General features: G+C 38.9%; 1 protein-coding gene across 1 annotated transcript in view; it reads right to left on the reverse strand.

Moving 5' to 3' along the window:
- Positions 1-2,175: 2,175 nt before the first annotated feature.
- LOC140212046 (glutamate dehydrogenase, mitochondrial) overlaps positions 2,176-19,253 on the reverse strand; it is an 86,264-nt gene continuing 69,186 nt past the window's right edge. The window contains exons 8-13 of the mRNA XM_072282499.1: positions 19,059-19,196; positions 15,037-15,117; positions 13,661-13,784; positions 11,024-11,115; positions 7,004-7,066; positions 2,176-4,583 (exon numbers count right to left, since the gene is read on the reverse strand). Coding sequence (XP_072138600.1) covers positions 4,464-4,583; positions 7,004-7,066; positions 11,024-11,115; positions 13,661-13,784; positions 15,037-15,117; positions 19,059-19,196 — 618 coding nt within the window. The 3' untranslated portion in view covers positions 2,176-4,463. The remainder of the gene's footprint in view (positions 4,584-7,003; positions 7,067-11,023; positions 11,116-13,660; positions 13,785-15,036; positions 15,118-19,058; positions 19,197-19,253) is intronic.

The raw sequence follows: 19,253 nt of genomic DNA on the forward strand, positions 1-19,253 counted from the left end.
AGGGACTGTCATGTTTTAATTTGAGCTTTGCAAATATTCTGCTGTAAAAGGCATATTTTGTGTTTGTAAACAAACCCCTTTAAAAGAAAGTAAGGTCTATAGTTCTTAATTTTTCCCATTTCTTAAACAGAAGCTTGCATTTTCTAGCACTGTCTATTGAATAATATTCCAAATCTTAAAGGACTTTAATGAATCAAAGATCGTCATCTTTTAAAACATTTTATAAATGTATGTTTGTAGATTAAACCAAAAATATCACAAAGGTTAGAGAAAACACTGATACAACACATTCATTCAGACTGAAAATCCAAATTGGGAATTGCTCCGGGTAATCCATCTACCTGAAGCTCTTCTCACAACATGCTGGAGGAACTCCGTAGGTCGGGCAGCATCCATGGGAAAGATCGGTCGACGTTTCTGGCTGGAACCCTTCACAGTCCTGACGAAGGGTTCCGGCCCGAAACATCGACCGATCTTTTCCACGGATGCTGCCTGACCTGCTGAGTTCCTCCAGCGTGTTGTGAGTGTTGCTTTGACCCCAGCATCTGCAGGTTATTTTGTGTGTACCTGAAGTTCTTGATATTTAAGCGAATTTTGCGCAGTCAAACCAGAATACATTGAAAATAAATTGCTAAACAAAACCACCATTTTCATTTTTCTTCCTGCTATCCTCAATTTGATGCTACTCCAGCACTAAGGGAATACGTAGCTGATTGTTTTAGCAGCCTAGAGCAAGTTCTTAACATCCCATGACCTGCATCCCTCTGGGACCTTAGATCAGGGTGTCAGAAAACTACACCACAGAAACGTGTTACACGTTTGGAACAAATGAATGGTCCTGCTTATTTCACACAACTGGGCAATAAAGGGCATCATGGTAACATAATAGGGCACTATAGTAATTGGTGCAACACTACTAGAGCTTGGGGAGTTCAGACTTCAATTCTGGCAATGTCTGTAAGGAATTTGTACATTTTCCCTCTGAACTGCATGGGTTTCTTCCGGGTGCTCTGGGTTCCTCCCACAGTCCAAAGACTAGACTAATTGGTCATTGTGAATTGTTCTGTGATTAGACTAACATTAAATAAGTGGGTTGCTGGGCGGAGTGGATCGTTTGGCAGGAAGAGCCTGCGCTGCAATAACAAAAATATCAATGTTTTTACAGTATCAAAAACACAGATTACTTAGAGCATGGACCATTATCTCAAATTTGCACTACAGTGTGAAAAATACTCCCTTCTTTGTAACTACGAAGTGAATGGCGAGTTGAAACCTAATATTACTTCTCTAGGAGACCAAACAACTTCAGAAGTCTGCAGGTACTGATTTAATTATCTTCCTTTAAAACAGTTACTGCCATGGCTCCTCCCAATCCACTTCAGCTTCTGGTATATATCAGCCAACTAGAGATAGGCTCACTTTACATTCTGTAGCTCTAGTCTCATTCAGCATCGTAATTGTCTGATCCTAGAGTTTTATTGGTTTTCAAACCCTGAGATAACTAGAATGTCATGCAATTTAAGTCATTAGGCCTTTTCAAAACCTCTCATGAGTTTCAGTGAGTACTTCCAGGCAGAAATTCTGCATCTCTTTTTTGTTTAGCTTATACACTTATATGTTAAATTCTTTGCCAGTTTCCTGAAATTAAGAATTTTTAATTTGGTAACTGCAGCTGGGCTTATTTCTTTATCTTATCCTCTCTCTCATGCTTTCCAAACAACTGCTTGGCTCATTCATCCCTAGTGGCATCTACCCCAATGACTTCTTATACCTTGATTTTTCATTCTATTATATTCATTTATTTGATAGTTCTTTCTTTAATAAACAAAATCCTTAAGATTCACTTTATGTTTTCTTCTGAAAGACTTCCTGTCATCTTCAATTGAAGTTCTTGTATCCCTAGCTCCTTTCTCCATCATAGTCAGTCATAGAACAGAAACAGGCCCTTCGGCCCATACTGCCTGCTTTCTGATAATCTTGAATTCAACTCAAAGTTGCACAGCTCAACATTTAGCTCAAAGAATAAAGACCAGATAGCTGATCCAAAATGTTTGAACGCTGACAGGTTACAATGTCAAGATGGAGGAAGTTGGTAGTCAAACATCACAAACAAGTTCAGAACAAAATTAATGAGAATTTATACATTTAAAAAAAGAAATGATAACTCATTGACACTTGAAAGGTCAAAAGTTTAATCTGAGAGTCTCACCTTCATGCAATTACAAAGAATGTAGAAAAGAACACAAAACTGCTGTTTTAAAAAAGGTTTGTCCCAGGTGCACAAATTACATCTGGTACTTCATTGCACCCACTAGGCCCAAATGCCAAAACTGACAAATCTGACATGCTTAATCCTACAGAAGTATGAAAGACATTCTCAGGACCCTTATGGCATAACTCCTTTCTGGACATTACCAAGGAATAGAGATGGAAGAAGCACGTTTCAAAAACTCAACAGAAAATGGTATCATCACCAATGTCCTGTAGTTTTCAAGCAACTCATCTTACAAAATGGATCCGAGCAGCTCAGAACAACCTAGTCACTGTTGTGAAAAGTGCATTGTAGCAAATGTAACAGGCAAAATTGCAGGATCAGTTTGCCTGTGTAATCTGCAAGAAAACATCAAGATACAGGGCACTACAATGGACGTTCCTATGTAAAGTCAGCTATAAGATGTAATGGCATTCATGACTTTGTCTTCCTGTAACAAAGCTGAAGACAAATTTAGTCTACAGGGTTCACTAGACAGATATCTGGTTACAGTTAAAGGATTTCCTATATAAAAACTTTCACATCCATTTAGACAACTTGAGGCGAGATTGTAGGTTACATTATAAAAAGACATTGATATTACTTGGCTTCCAACCAGGCTTACAGAATTGAAGGCCCTCACTGTTCTAATAGCTGCACAAGGTGAGGGAGTCATGTCTTGCCTCCAAACTAAATGGGAAAATGCAAAATAGGGAGTATAACCAAGTCCTACTTCAAATACAAACTGAAAAACTTGGGTATTCAGCTTCAAATGGAAACTCTTAAAGGAACAACCAGTGATAGATTTACTAGTGAACATGTTGCTTCTGTAATAGTCTGGGTTGTAGGTTTAGATGTTTTGGCTGTTCACAGGAGGAAGTATATCTGCAACATACAAATTGCTTGAACGTCACAATAGCCACCTTTTATTTGCTTTCTGCATACTGTCCTCCTCCCCAAGGAATGTTAATGTGCTGGGCCAACTTCCCAGGCACACAGGTGCTCTAGCCACAGTGCCCCTAATAACCCATTCCAGAAGGCTCATCATCTTAAAGCAGGAAGGTGGCTGTGCTGTAACTAACAAAAAACAAAATAAGTTGGCATATATTTCTAAGTGATTGCGGGGTGGGGGGGGGCTCTTAAGGAGAATAAAATCAAGGCAGTTAAAGAAATTTTACTCTAGGAATTACTTCCCTGTAAATTATTTTTACACTCTTCCATCTTCTCTTCTAGTCTTCTTTGGCTAGATTCATAAAGTAGCTCCATTTAAATGAGCACAATATTATCACTTAAAATGCAACTAACTTGCACTTGGGAAATCAGGCCCTTAACTTAAATGTTGACATTAGTTGGCATCCTCCTCCTGCCAGCCAATTCATCCAAATGATCAATCAGGGAAAAATAAACTCAAAGTTGTCACTCTTCATGTGCGAATCACCAAATTAAATGTTGGTGAGTTATTCAGGCATTACAAGAGTGTTATCCTAACCACCAAAAGTCCAGAGGTCAATTTTATCAGTGAATAATTAGGAAGGGGAATCCAGTTAACTTTAGTTCTTCAGAAGTTGGACACCACCCAAATGTTGCATCGCCCTGTTATAAAAATAATTCTGCCTAAATAACAATTATTAGTATACAATTAAAAATCCATTTGTGTAAATATTGCTGCACACAATATTGTTCATTTTCGTCATACACATTGGGCTTCAGTACTAATGTGGTAGTTGTACCACCAATACCTTGAGGATCTTTGCAATAGGCAAATTCAGAAAGTGGACTGCCACACCTTTGGCAAAAATCCATTCAGGGAGGAGATTATCTACAAAAAGATAGTATTCCTAGAACACAAACAGTTTTCCACCCTCATCATTAAGAATTTTAGTTCATGTAACAACTCTGCAGAAATGATTTGTTACCTAGGTGGATGCCACAAAAAAAAAAACTAAATTCCTTGTTCAGTAAATGCAACATGGCTCTCACTTGCCAGCAGTGTGAGAATGTAGAGATTTTCTGTAAGCCTTAATTATGATACTTGGATTACTTTGATTATTCAAGCTATCGACTAATTCTGGCAGCTTCTATTGGAGAATTAGTGTTCCAATGGTTTAAGAGGCAAAAAAAGAAAAAAAGCAACGAAAGACATATGTAAACGTTTGATATGTCAGGCTGGGAGAGGGGAAGCAAGGTTTGTCGAGGACAGACGATGTCCACTCTATGTGAAGGTCAGACCAGCTTCGTTATACACTTTGAAGACTTTCTCGATGGCATTGACATAAGCAGCTGTTCTCAAATCCAGGCCCAGGTTATATTTCATTGCTGTCCGCATAATTTGCTGGAAGAGAGAAAAAAAACATTACTAGTAAACACATTCTTCTTCCCCACCCCTGCCTTTGGTATACATTCCTAGGATGCAGATCACCTAACAACTAAATATTCTTCCTGCTCCCGTATCAAAAGTCATTGACATGCTATTCAAACATAAAAGGCACATTTATTTCTAGCCACTTTGATTCCAAACATGGATAAAAAGAACCAAATTGCTAAGTGAGTGTAACTGTCCTTTATATCACTTACACAATTATCAAGGATCTCCAGTAAACCTTGGTAGGGGAGAATCAAATAGAAATTCTTCACCAGTTACAGTCATACTAACAGAAGATAACAGATGAATGTGGGCAATCAAAAATCAGCTGTAGTGAGTCTCAATCACAAGACCAGAATTGGCAGATTACCAATGATCACATTTACAACTTCTCTAAAGATATCTACAAGCAACAAGATCTCAACAACATTCATATTTGGCCTGTTAAATGAAAAGCAATACCTTTATTACCCAAATGATGGGCAGTAACCTTCAATCCAGTCCCTCCACCATCACGATTCTTGGGGACACTACTGACTTGAAACAAATGCATCAGCTACATATGTGCTGTGGCTAAAAGTGTAGATCTGAATCTGGGTTCTCTGTGGCAAGAGACTCATCATCTCATTTTCCAAAGCCTTTTTGCTATTTACAGCAAGTTAGGTGTCAGATTCTCCTAGGCCAGCGTAGCTTAAGCAAGACGCAAGACAAAGCAGCTCACTTGATTGGCATTCCCTCAATCACATTAACACTCTCTTGCACAATGGTTTTTCACAAAATACACACCAAAACAAAAAAAATTATGACTTCTGCTGCCTCAGATGGGGTAACAGATGCATGGAGACATTTGCAATTCCCTTCAAGTCACACACATCATTCTGTTTTGGAAATGTATTTACGATCTTTTATTGTCATCGCATTGAAGTCTGGATACTTCTTGTTAGAAATATATATTGATACACCCAGGATTAAAAGTGAAATACAAATTAACGAGAGCATGAATTTCAGGTTTTGTTTCTAATGTTTAGACCACATTCTTCACCCAATTATACAAAACCAAACTGTTTGGTTTGCATGCATGTCATTAAAGCCAGGTGTTGGACATTTCTTCACTGTGTTTCTGCAAATGCCCTCTGCTTGCATCTGCTCCCTCAATGGCAAAAAGCAAGAGCTGTCATACTGTCAGCTCCTGCACCTTTGAATCAGAAGATTTTGGGTTAAGTCTCAGTTCAGTTTGTGTATGAATCCTACTCCTGATACCCAGCTATTCAATAAAATGAGTAACTAGCTTACTGCAAGAGAAAGTAAAACGTAGGAATAAAGCGAACAGCCCAAATGACTACGAAAGATTACAAGCCAATATTAATACATTTCCTAAATTGCATACAATATTTAACTACTGCAAGGATTAAGATTTTGCCTGTGTTGGCTCTTGTATCCTTCAGCCTGATGTTTACAATGTGGAAAAATAAGAGGCCATTTACTCGAAAAACAAAATTAAAATGACCTAGGGATTGCAAACACCATAAGTAAAAAATTCAAATTAATAAAGGCAAATGAACTTGAGCTTTAAAGATCAGAATCAACAATTTTATCAAAACCCTAAAGCCATGAAACCATAAAACTAGAGCCATTTTGAAAGATACAGGGAAGGGGCAAAAAAAAAAATCTAACTATTATACCAGAAATGCTATTCATATCTTACTGGAAGGATGTAAAGATCTTCCTTTTACAGAGAAGGCTGGGTGCTAACTTCCAAGGTTCATTTGCTATAACTAAACATTTTGATAGAAGAGACATGTCAAAGATGGCAACAGTAAGGTTATCAGTACCCAAGGGTCATGAAGAAATCTTGTTAATTCAGGGCAATCAGCTGAATTTAAAAGACAACTAGAACACAAGAGAGAAGGGGAGTTAAAGAGATTAAGGGGTTATTGCTGTTAATTGAAAGAGCTTGAGCTGTATATGTTGAGTTCTACGGAAATGAGAAACCACCCCTCCCCCCAATTCAGGTGACTGCAAAAGTTCACATGGTCCAATTTAAGAGCAGAGTTTTCCCAGTTGCCTGAGCAACATTTTATCCTTCAATCAACTTCACTCATCTGTTTGCAAGTTTGTTGAACTTCTGTACATAAAATTGTTGCACTATTTCCCTGCTAATGCCTTCTCCACCAGCTCTGGGATGCTTTGGGATGTTCAAAGAAGACATTTTTAAAATCAAAGCCTATTTTGTTCTAAATCAAATGCAGAAATTAAGGCTGTTTGAATAATTTCCCGCTCCTTATCTCACAGTACAATGACAGTAAAGACCAGTGGTTTTATAGAAAACAGAGACACAAAGTACACCCAATCTACATTACTTCATATAACTTGTTTAGCCTTGTACAGACCTTTGCTGAGCGCTCCATGGTATATGCTAGACCAGAATGGACAATATCCTTCTCAGAGGCACCCTATTAAAAAAGATGGACCAAAACAGTGTAAAGAAATAGTGGTTTATGGAATAGACAATCTGCTAGTGCAAAGATATTGTTTCCATATCAGCTTTCTCCAAACCTGATAAAATGTCACTGAATTGAAGCACCAATGTTTCTCTCTCCAATGTTGCCTGACTTGCTGTTGATTTACAGTGTTTTATTTAGGAGACAATATGCTTTTCTTTAAGATAAGTATTGTCACTAAAACAGACAAAGTGTGTTGAGAGTTTCCTAATGCGTTTCTAAATTGGGAGGTAGAAAAGACCACTTCTTGGTGAATGATCAGTTGCCCACCAAGATCAACGTGGTTTTAATTTCATTTTTTTGGGTTAGTCGTGTGGTCTTAATTACCGTAATTTGTGTTGAAGTTCTGGTCTTTGTTCCATGACTTTAAGCATTTTGATTTAGAATACAGTTACTACCATTTCAGTTTACTTAGCAAATCATCTCAATCTGAAGACTGCAAAAAAACATGTGAAATATTAACTTTTAATGACATCATTTAATTGCTACATCTCTTTGTACAGTGTATCCCTCACAGCATGTTTTCCACCCATCTTGGTACCTTCTGAAAATCAGGCTACCATAAACTCAGTCCCCATACCCATGTCATTATTATAAATAACAGAGGGATCAGCATTAATTCACAAAGAGTGTCACTGTTTATAATGTAGGCCCAAAATCAACCCATTTACTATTTTCTCCTGTCAATCTTGCTTCTATATTTGTATATTATCCCTAATACCACAAGTTTGTACTTCCTGTAGCCACCTTTTACATAGTACCTTACAGAATATATTTTGGGAAAACCAAATATAGTTATAGCTATTGCCCCCGCCCCTTTATCTAACCAGTTTATTATGTTCTCACAGAACTTTAAACACTTTAGGAAAACAAGATGTTGTCATGGTCTTATAAAGGCCCTGCTAATATTTCAAGTGACAGATCTGAGGCTAATTGGGCCATTGTTCCATGCTTCCAGTTCCCTTTTTAATAGGGGCACTGCATTTGCAGTTTGTCAAATCAGGGAGGGCAATTAGATAAAAATGGAAAATGCTGGAAAGATTTAGTAGCAACAATGCCCTGGCACAGGCAAATTAATTACAAATATAAAACACAAAATAATTGAGTGCATAACTATTCACCCCCTTCAAGTCAGTATTTAGTAGATGTACCTTTGGCAGCAATTACAGCCTTGAGTCTGTGTGGATAGATCTCTACCAGCTTTGCACATCTGTGCACTGCAATTTTTCTCCATTCTACTTTACAAAACTGATCAAACTTTGTCAGATTGTACAGGGATTGTGAATGAACAGCATTTTTCAAGTCCAGCCACAAATTCTCAATTGGATTGAGGTCTGGACTCTAACGTGGCCACTCCAGGACATTAACTTTGTTGTTTTTAAGCCATTCCTGTGCAGCTTTGGCTTTATGCTTGGGGTCATTGTCTTGCTGGAAAACAAATCCTCTTCCAAGCTGCAGTTTCCTTGCAGACTGCATCACATTTTCCTCCAGGATTTTCCTGTATTTTGCTGCATTCATTTTACCCTCTACCTTCAGAAGCCTTCCAGGGTCTGCTGCAGTGAATCATCTCCACAACATGATGCAGCCACCACCATGCTTCACAGTAGGGATGGTGTGTTTTTAATGATGTGTGGTGTTTAGCTTATGCCAAACATAGCATTTAGTCTGATAACTAAAAAGCTCAACTTTGGTTTCATCAGACATAGAAACTTCTTTGAGCTGACTTCAGAATCTCCACATGCCTTATGGCAAACTCTAGTTGAGATTTCATGAGTTTTTTTTTTTTACCTCCAACAGTGGCTTTCTCTTCGCCACTCTCCCATACAGCTGCGACTGGTGAAGCACTTAAGATTATAACTCCTCCAGAGTTGTCATTGGTCTCTTGGTGGCCTCCCCCACTAGTCTCCTTCTTGTATGGTTTTTGAGGACAGCCTGCTCTAGGCAGATTTACAACTGTGCCATATTCTTTCCATTTCTTGATGCTTGACTTAACTGTACTCCAAGTGATATCCAGTGACTTGGAAATTTTCCTGTGTCCATCCTAACTTGTGCTCTTCAATAAACTTTTTTGTGAAATAGCTTCGAATGTTCTTTTGTCTTCATAGTGTACATTCTCCCAGGATACTGACTGACCTTCCAGATACAGATGTACTTTTTTTACTACAACCAATTGAAACACCTTAACTACTCACATCACCAAAAACAGATCGCCATTTAACTAATTACATGACTTCTAAGACCAATTGGCTGCGCCAGTGATGATTTGGTATGTCATATTAAAGATTATGCAATCAATTATTCTGTGTTTTATAATTGTAATAAGTTTAGATAACTTCAGAGAATAGTTTTCACTCTGACATGAAAATCTTTTTCTGTTGATCAGTGTCAAAAAACCCAAATTAAATCCACTGTGGTTCAATGTTGTAAAACAATAAAGCATGAAAACCTCCAAGGGGAATGAATACTTTTTATAGGCACAGTATGTAGCTATAGATACTGCACTGCTACATAATAAACAGAAGTAGTAATTAAGTATTAAGGAATTCATGTTAAGAAAGGGTCTGAGTCATAACTACTATGCCACCACACCCAAAAACCAACTCCCCACCCGCAGGCTGACATATCTCCCTTCTGCAATTATCTAACAAGAACCAGACTCACGCAGATCTAAACCATCCTATCAAATTTACTCTCATGTTAAGTTAGAAAAAAAGCTATAAATTTGTCGATGCCACTATTGTTGGTAAAATCTAATTGCGATGAGGCTGCATACAGCAGTGAGGTAGATTGGTTGTTTGAGTGGTGTCGCAAAAACCACCTTGTACTCAATGTCAGCAAGACCAAGGAATTGATTGTGGACTTCAGGAAGAGGAAGTCAGGAGAACACCAGACCTCACTGAGGAGCCAGGGGTGGAAAGAATGAGAAGCTCAAGATCAAGCTTCAAGATGTCAACACGGAGTATCAATCTTGGGTTCAACACATTGATTTAAATCATGAAGGCAGCAGATTTGCAGCTCTACATCGTTAGGAATTCAAGGTGATTTGACATGTCAAAGACTCTTCCAAGTTTCTATAGATGTAGAGTGGAAACCATACTAACTGGTTGCACTGCAGCCTGGTGCAGAGGCTCCAATATGCAGGATTATAGGGGCTACACAGTATTGTAGACTCAGTCAGTTCCACCAAGGGCACATCCTTCCACATCACTAAGAACATCTTCACACAGGGCCTCATGAAGGCGACATCCATCAGCATCCAGGACATGCCTTCTCATTACTACCATGAGAAGGTACAGGAGACTGAAGACCCACCATAATCAGTGATTTAGGAGCAGCTTCTTCCCCACTGCCAGATTCTTGAATGGTCCATGACATTTCTTTTTTGTTGTATTATATTTTGTAATTTATAGCATTGCAATTTTGTATCGACACTGTACTACTGCTTCAAGGTTCAGTTCACATCATAAGGGTGATAGTAAACCTGATTCTGAAAAATCTTGCCTTCAATGTACATAATTTTCTAATATACCACGGTTTTATCATGCCAAAATGTTACTTCCAAAATACAACATTGAGATTCAGAGCTTTAATTTTCTTCAATGTGATTACTACCATTACAAATCTCCCGAGGTCTGATTGCATGCAAAATTATATTCAGAAATATATCCTCAATTCTGTGTATTCTTCTGCATTTCATTATAATATTCCAGTTTACTACATGATAATCTTAGAGCTATACAGCACAGAAACAGGCTCGTTGGCTCAATTCAGTTATAACGACTGCAGGCTTCCTGAATTAGTCCCATTTGCCTACATTTGGCCCTTCTCTCGCTTTCTCTCTCAACACCTTCTATTCATGATTCTCTCCACGGAGGAATGAAAAGACAAGAACAAGTCCCAGATACTTACTGCTATTCTGGCTTGGAATTCTGCTGTGGGTACAACTGGTATTGTGCCACCATGCTTGCCAAACTTCCTCTCTAAGCTTTCCTGGACGGACACTAAGGGGAAGGAGGAAAACATCAGAGGCAAAATTCAGTTGTAAATATCTGGCACCTATTGAATAAACAAATTTCACCTCATCCGTAACTTCTATTCTGGACAAAGACAGGTACTTTTAGAGCTGGATAACATCAAATACAGAAAAGCATGACCTTTAAAAGGCTTTGAATTTTATTAAGGATGAATCAGTAAAGACATGATACTCCAAAAGGTTTGATCTGAGGCCAGAGACTTGAAGTGTTGAATTTATTTTCACAAAGACTACCTGACTTGTTGAGTAATTCCAGCATCTTTTGTTACTGTGATACTTGTTCTATCCTCCTCCTATGGATTCCGATATTACAGTACAGTTTGCAGTACCATTTGAAGGTTTTAAATACAAACCCCATTTCCAGAAAAGTTGGGATAGTTTCCAAAATGCAATAAAAACAAAAATCTGTGATATGTTAATTCACGTGAACCTTTATTTAACTTACAAAAGTACAAAGAAAAGATTTTCAATAGTTTTACTGACCAACTTAATTGTATTTTGTAAACATACACAAACTTAGAACTTGATGGCTGCAACACACTCAACAAAAGTTGGGACAGAGGCACGTTTACCATTGTGTTACATCACCTTTCCTTATAATAACACTTTTTAATCGTTTTGGAACTGAGGATACTAATTGTAGTAGATTTGCAATTGGAAATTCTGTCCAGTCTTGCTTGATACAAGACTTCAGCTGCTCAACAGTCCATGGTCTCCGTTGTCTGATTCTCCTCTTCATGATGCGCCATACATTTTCAATAGGAGATAGATCTGGACTGGCAGTAGGCCAGTCAAGCACACGCACTCTGTGTCTACAAAGCCACGGTGTTGTAGCCCGTGCAGAATGTGGTCTGGCATTGTCCTGCCGAAATAAGCATGGACGTCCCGGGAAGAGACGTTGCCTTGATGGCAACATATGTCTCCCTAAAATCCTAATATATGCCTCAGAGTCAATGGTACCTTCACATACATGCAACTCACCCATGCCATGGACACTGATGCACCCCCATACCATCACAGATGCTGGCTTTTGCACCTTTCGCTGATAACAATCTAGATGGTCATTTTCATCTTTGGTACGGAGAACTCAACGTCCATTTTTTCTGAAAACTAGCTGAAATGTGGACTCATCTGACCACAGCACACAATTCCACAGTCTTTCGGTCCATCTGAGATGAGCTCGGGGCCCAGAGAACTTGCTGGCGTTTCTGCATAGAGTTGATGTATGGCTTCCTCCTTGCATAATACAAAAGGTGCATTTCTGGATGCAGCAACAGACTGTGTTGAGTGACAATGGTTTTCCAAAGTACTCCCGAGTCCTGGTGGCTATAATTGTCACAGTAGCATGACGGTTTCTTAGGTAGTGCCGCCTGAGGGCTCGAAGATCACGCGCATTCAACAGTGGTTTCTGAATTTGCCCTTTACGCACCTTTTCACAATATTATGTACTGTAGATGTTGAAAGACCTAAATTCTCTGCAATCTTGCGTTGAGAAATGTTCCTTTTGAACTGACTAACAATTCTCTCACGAATTTTGGCACAAAGGGGTGAGCCACGACCCATCCTTGCTTGCGAAGACTGAGCCTTTGATGGACGCTACTTTTATACCCAGTCATGATACCTCACCTGCTACCAATCAGCCTGCTTAATGTGGAGTCTTCCAAACCGGTGTTACTTGAATATTCTGTGCACTTTTCAATCTTATTTTAACTCTGTCCCAACCTTTGTTGAGTGTGTTGCAGCCAGCAAATTCTAAGTTTGTGTATATTTACAAAATACAATTAAGTTGGTCAGTAAATCTATTGAAACTTTGTACTTTTGTCAGTTAAATAAAGGTTCACGAGAATGAACATATCACAGATTTTTGTTTTTATTGCATTTTGGAAAATATCCCAACTTTTCTGGGTGGGGTTTGTACATTTTACATTCTCCACTATCCTTCAAAGAAAAAGCACCAGAAAGATATTCATGGGGTTATATCAATGAGGTTAAACCCATAAAAAAAGTTTAAGGGTACTCAGTAACTTTGCAAAATTACAAGAAAAAAAAGACTGAAACAGTGTCTTCTTAATTAGTTGACTAGATCCTTAGAGAAGTTTCATTTAATTTCAGTTCTGGATTAATCCAAGGTCATGTGAGAAAGTTTTCAAAACAGTGATTCCTCATAATTTTACAGGAAACATTTTGAATCAGGATGGAATCAAACTAAAAGATTAAATTTTCTCTCCCCAATATCTTATGCTAAAATGAAGATATGGATCTAAATGAGACTCAGGCTCCTACCACTTTGCCCAAATGATATATTGGGAACTGGACAAGGCATCAGATAATTTAATAACAAATATTCTTATAAATGTGGCTCAACTTGTTCAATTCAGATCTAACAGGAATTAAGGTTCATCCTCCTCCCCCATTTGTTCTACACAGGCCTTTTCCAGCAACTAACCAACTGCTGCTCACCAGGATAGTGACCTTCACTACTATACTCAGAAAATCACAAAAGGCTCACTTACTTAGCAGGTGGTAGTTGGAGTCTCTCTCATATTTGAAGGTCAGCCGGCCATAGCTGACATGGTTCAAATTTTTTAGCCACTCGAAATAGGAAACAGTGACACCACCAGCATTCAAGAATAGATCCTGTAACAAGGAGGAGAGATAATTAGAGATCAGAATGACAGTAGATGGTGCCCTACACTGAGGCACCAGCCTCTATTACTTCAGGTACATTATTCTTGTTGAGATCCTCTTCCCAACTGTTACACAGGGAAACTCAGGGGACTGGTTGCTAACTACCTCACCTCTCCCCCCACCCTGGTTACTGCTCTTATTCAATACAAGCACTAAATTTAAACCAAATAATCTAAATAATTTAATGACAAGCAGATTTTTTCCCCTTCTGAGGAACAGAAGTGGTATTAGTTTGTGAAAGAGACCAGTAGCAATTAGCCAGCCTCTTTAACACCAACTTCATTCAGTCACGAAAATCAGGCAAATTGTTAAATTGTTACATAGGTCACACTAATTTGCTGCTGGAGGCAGTTTCAAACAGACAACAGCTACTTTATTTTTGACTTTGTTTCAACTAATTTTAGGAATATACAAATTAAGTGACAAAGTTACAAATTAATTCCATCATTAAAGGAAGACATGAATTTTATTCTAATAAGAACAATGTTTAAACATTGCTGAATGTTAAGCCAAGAAAACCACCAAACTGTATTGACTAATGAGGAACTAACATATAAGTCACAGGAAGTCTACTACAAACAGATTAAGAAAGCAACTTTTTCTGGCGAGATTAGAAAGCAGTAGACATTAAATCAAAATGCACTTGGAGTATTGTGAGCAATTTTGTACCTGTTATCTAAAATATTTGCCGGCATTGGATATGATCCAGAGGAGGTTCACCAAGAATGAAGGGGTTAACATAAGAACAGTTGATGATCTGAGCCTGGACTGGCTGGAGTTTAGAAGAATAGAGCAGGGGGAGGGGAGGAAGGATCTTATTGAAATCTAAAGAATAATGAAAGGCCTAGATAGATTGTTTCAGCCTCAGAATAGAGGAACATCCATTTAGAATTGAGAAGAGGAGGGATTTCTTCAGCCAGAGGGTAACGAATCTATAGAATTCATTGCCACAGACTGCTGGGGAGGCCAAGTTACTGAGTATATTTTTAAAGCAGAGGTTGGTAAATTCTGATTAGTCAGGGTGTCAAAAAAGATTACGGGGAGCGGGCAGGAGAATGGGATTGAAGGGGATAATAAATTAGCTATGAAGGAATAGTGGAGCAGACTCAACAGGCCGAATGGCCTAATTCTGCTCCTCTGTCTTATTTTCTTATGATCTAAAATCCACGAGTATGAAGCAGAAAGCCAGGCCAAAACTCACTGGAATAACCATGATGTTCCTTTCCATGAAGATCTTGTCAGCTTCTGGAGTTGTTGGCCCATTAGCACCTTCAGCAATAATCTGAAAAGTAGATGTTTGGAATCATTCTAATATAAATAAGCCATTGTTCTCAGCTACCATGACAGATCTCACTCTTCAGCATTACAGAAACACTTCCATTCCTCAGATCACTAAGCTCTCCAATTCTGGTCCTTTGCACATTCCAGGTTTTGTCCCACAACATTAGTAATATTTTAACATCATCACATACTCAGGTTAGTAACAAGTGTTGAAATACACACATTTCTTTTCCTCGTTGAGCATTAAATGGGCAAATGCTGAAAGAGCAGCAAAACAAGATCATAATGAGTAAAATGGCTTTCAGTTATTCTGATCTTTTAGCCACAGTAGGAGTTAAAATAACTGGACAAAAAATAAACATTTTAAAATGGATGGAACCAAAGAAGATGGACCTCTCTTATATATTATACCATGTGTGGTGAATCAATGCCCAAAAAACAGAAGCAAAGCATCCCAAACAGAAGCAGTACCTCCAATAAAGTCCTGATGAAGGGTCTCAGCCTGAAACCTCCCCTCTGTAGATGCTGCCTGACCTGCTGAGTTCCTCCAGTGTTTTGTATGTGTGTCTCTGTGGTGCAGGTGCTGGAAACCCAATCTGCTGAGTTTATGCTTCTAATAACCTAACTGTGAAGCAATCTAAATGACTTCCATTGTTTAGGAATTTGAATCCAAACCCTAGAGAAGGTGTGCAGACTAGCTGGAAAACGTACCAAAGGCTCAAAACCAAAAAGGTAAGCAAGTAGATCGACAAGTATCATGAGCTTTAGGAAATAGATCTAAAAGAGAAAATTAAGACCTGAATAATTAAACAAGTTTGAGTAAAAAATTTGAGCTATTTATTTAGAGACAGACCACAAAAAAGGCCCTATCTGCCCTTCGAGCCCCACCACACAGTAATCAATTAATTTAATTCTCGCCTAATCACGGGACAATTTACTACAACCAAAAGCCTTACTAACTGGTACATCTTTGGAGTGTGTGAAGGAACCAGAACACCTGGGGGAAACCCACGTGGTCATGGGGAGAACATACAAACTCCTTATAGGCAGCAGTGGGATTTGAACCCAGATCACCTGTACTGTAAAGAATTGTGCTAACCACTACACCACCGGGCTGATCAAAGGCAAGATCAAAATAAAGAGGAAATAATTTAAATGAGTTACATTCAAATTGGGACAAAAAAGAACTGCAAAGTGATCACTATCAGAAACTCTACACAGCAGGATAAGCCATATTGGAAAAATAAGTGGTAGATAATTATAAATGTCAATGTAGGAGTTTATAGCATGGATATTACAAAAGCTATGAAGCATGTTTTTAAAATGAGGACTAAATTCTATCTTGGTGGCCTCATTATCATTTGTCCATGTAGGTCAAAGTGGTATTATAATTGGTTTATGATTAATCCCTTTTCAGTTGCAATTACCTGGTGTGAATTTATGAAATTCCAGAGCTTTTTCATCAGTTTAATCCTATTAGTACAAATTAACTACAAATTTATCAATTTATAAATGGTGTTATCTTTAAAACTAAGCAGTTGTAAGTTTTGCACTGAGATTTATTAATATTTTTTAAATTTTGCTGCTTTACTTTCGAACATTGCAGGAGTCAACTAAACGTTTCTGGCATTCTTATTGTTGATGGGATTCTGAATGCTGGGTTTTAATTCTGAAAGTAAAAATAAAATTCAATCTAAGTATTATTTTGTCGCTACAGGTGAAAGAGACAGTGGCTCTGTAATCTCAGAATGAGGTTGTAAAGGGCCAATTAACAAGACAACAATCATAAATACATTCAGTACTTGCAATCACATTAACAATTCATACACAGTGACCCCTTTTTAGGTACACCCGTGGGTGGTAGTGATTGCCTGTCTATAGTGTCTGATGGTGACAGAAAATCTGTATGGGAGAGTTTTTGAAGTGGAAAAGCTATTGTACTGGAGCAGCTCCACTCTCCCAACCTCGGAAGTCTGGATCCAGTGATAAGAACAAGCATCACAAATGGGGTCTTCCTTGGTTGAAGTGGATGGCCGTGATACCTCCTGTGCCTTGTCATGCGATTTGCTCTCCAGGGAGCATTGTAGTACTGCCTTCCTAGCCACTAGATCTCACTGTAGATCTTATCCTTCCAGTCCACCAGAACTGGTTTGCATTCTAGGACAAGCATGTCCCCATCTCACCATGGTATGAGTCCACCAGCTACCCTCACCTGGTTAAGCCCACCTGTCGAAGCAGTGTACCAGGGTGTGGAATCAGGCGCATGCAAACAGCTACTTAGAGCCATTGGTGAGAGCCAAATGCCCGGTGGGGTCTAAAGGTGAGTGAGCTGTCACGAAATGAACACATCAAGTCCCTTCACCAGAGGTACTCGTTACTGCAAATATCCAATCAGTCAATCATGTGGCAGCAACTCAATGCATAAAAGCATGCAGGCATGGTCAAGAGGTTCAGTTGTTGTTCAGACCAAACTTCAGAACGGGGAAGAAATATGATCTGAATGACTGACCGTGGAATGATTGTTGGTGCCAGACGGGGCATTTTGAGTATCTCAAAAACTGCTGATCTCCTTGGATTTTCATGCACAACATTCTCTAGAGTTTACCAAAAAAAAAATCCAGTGAGCAGCAGTACTGTGGCCAAAAATGCCTTGTAATAAGAGGTCAAAGAGGAATGTTAATGAGAAGGAGAATTTTCAGGGCTAAGTATTGGCACTGCTGCTTTTCACATTGTTAGTCAATGATTTAGATAAAGGAATTGATGGCTTTGTGACAAAGTTTGCAGATGATGGAAAGATAGGTGGAGGGGTAGGTAGTGCTGAGGAAGCAGTGCAATTACAGCAGGACTTACGCAAATTGGAAGAGTGAACAAAAAAAGTGGCAGATGGAATACAGTGTTGGGAAATGTACGATAATGCTTTTTGGTAAAAGGAACAATAGTGCAGACTATTACCTAAATGGGGAGAAGGTTCAAACATTAAAAGTGCAGGGGGACTTAGGATTCCTTGTACAAGACTCCCAGAAGGTTAGTTTACAGGTTGAAGTCTGTGGTAAAGAAGGGAAATGCAATGTTGCCATTATTTCAAGGGAAACAGAATATAAAATCAAGGAGATAATACTGAGCCTTTATAAGACACTAGTCAGGCTGCACTTGGAGTACTGTCAACGGTTTTGGACCCCTTATCTCAGAAAGGATGCATTGTCATTGGAGAGTGGTGGTTCACAAGGATGGTTCCAGGAATGAAGGGGTTAACATACGAGGAGCATTTGGCAGCTTTGGGCCTGTACTCACAGGAATTTAGAAGAACGCGGGGGGATCTCATTGAAACCTACAGAATGTTGGAAGGACTAAAATATGATGGATGTAGAAAAGGATATTTCCTTTGGTGGGATATCCAGAACTAGAACACACAGCCTCAAAATTGAGGGGTGACCCTTTAGAACAGAGTTAATGAGGATTTTTTTAGTCAGAGAGTAGTAAATCTGTGGAATGCTCTGCCACAGACTGCAGTAGAGGCCATCCGTGGGTATATTTATGGCACAAGTTGATCGTTTCTTGATCAGTCATGGCATCAAAGGATATGGCGAGAAGGCAGGTGTATGGAGTTAATTGGGATCTGGGATCAGCTATGATGGAATGGTAAAGTAGACTAGATGGGCTGAATGGCCTCATTCTGCTCCTATGTCTTATGGTCTAATCGCCAGATTGATTTAAACTACAGTAATTCAAATAACAACGCGTTATAAGTGGTGTGTAGAAGAGTATCTCTGAATGCACAACACATCGAACCTTGAAGTGGATGGATTACAGCAGCAGAAGACCTTGAAGATACGCTCATCTTGGAGACAGAATAAACTCAAGAGATTAAGTGGTCACAGGAAGCACCCAATAAAATGGCCACTGTGTATGTTGCTTTAACTGGGACTGGAGATTTCTCCTCACCTTTGCTTTAACTTTCTGTGCATTGTGTTTGGTCAGCTGCTTCTCACCGGCTGCAGGGATGAGAATGTCGCATTCTGACTCCAGGATATTGCCTTCATATGGTCGAGCTTTAGGGAAGCCAACTATAGATCCATTTGCCTGTATACAGAACCAGACAACATACAAAGGACTGAAATCTTTCACACAATGTAGTTT

The sequence above is a fragment of the Mobula birostris genome, chromosome 18 (genome assembly GCF_030028105.1).
Source record: "Mobula birostris isolate sMobBir1 chromosome 18, sMobBir1.hap1, whole genome shotgun sequence".
Lineage (NCBI taxonomy): Eukaryota > Metazoa > Chordata > Chondrichthyes > Myliobatiformes > Myliobatidae > Mobula > Mobula birostris.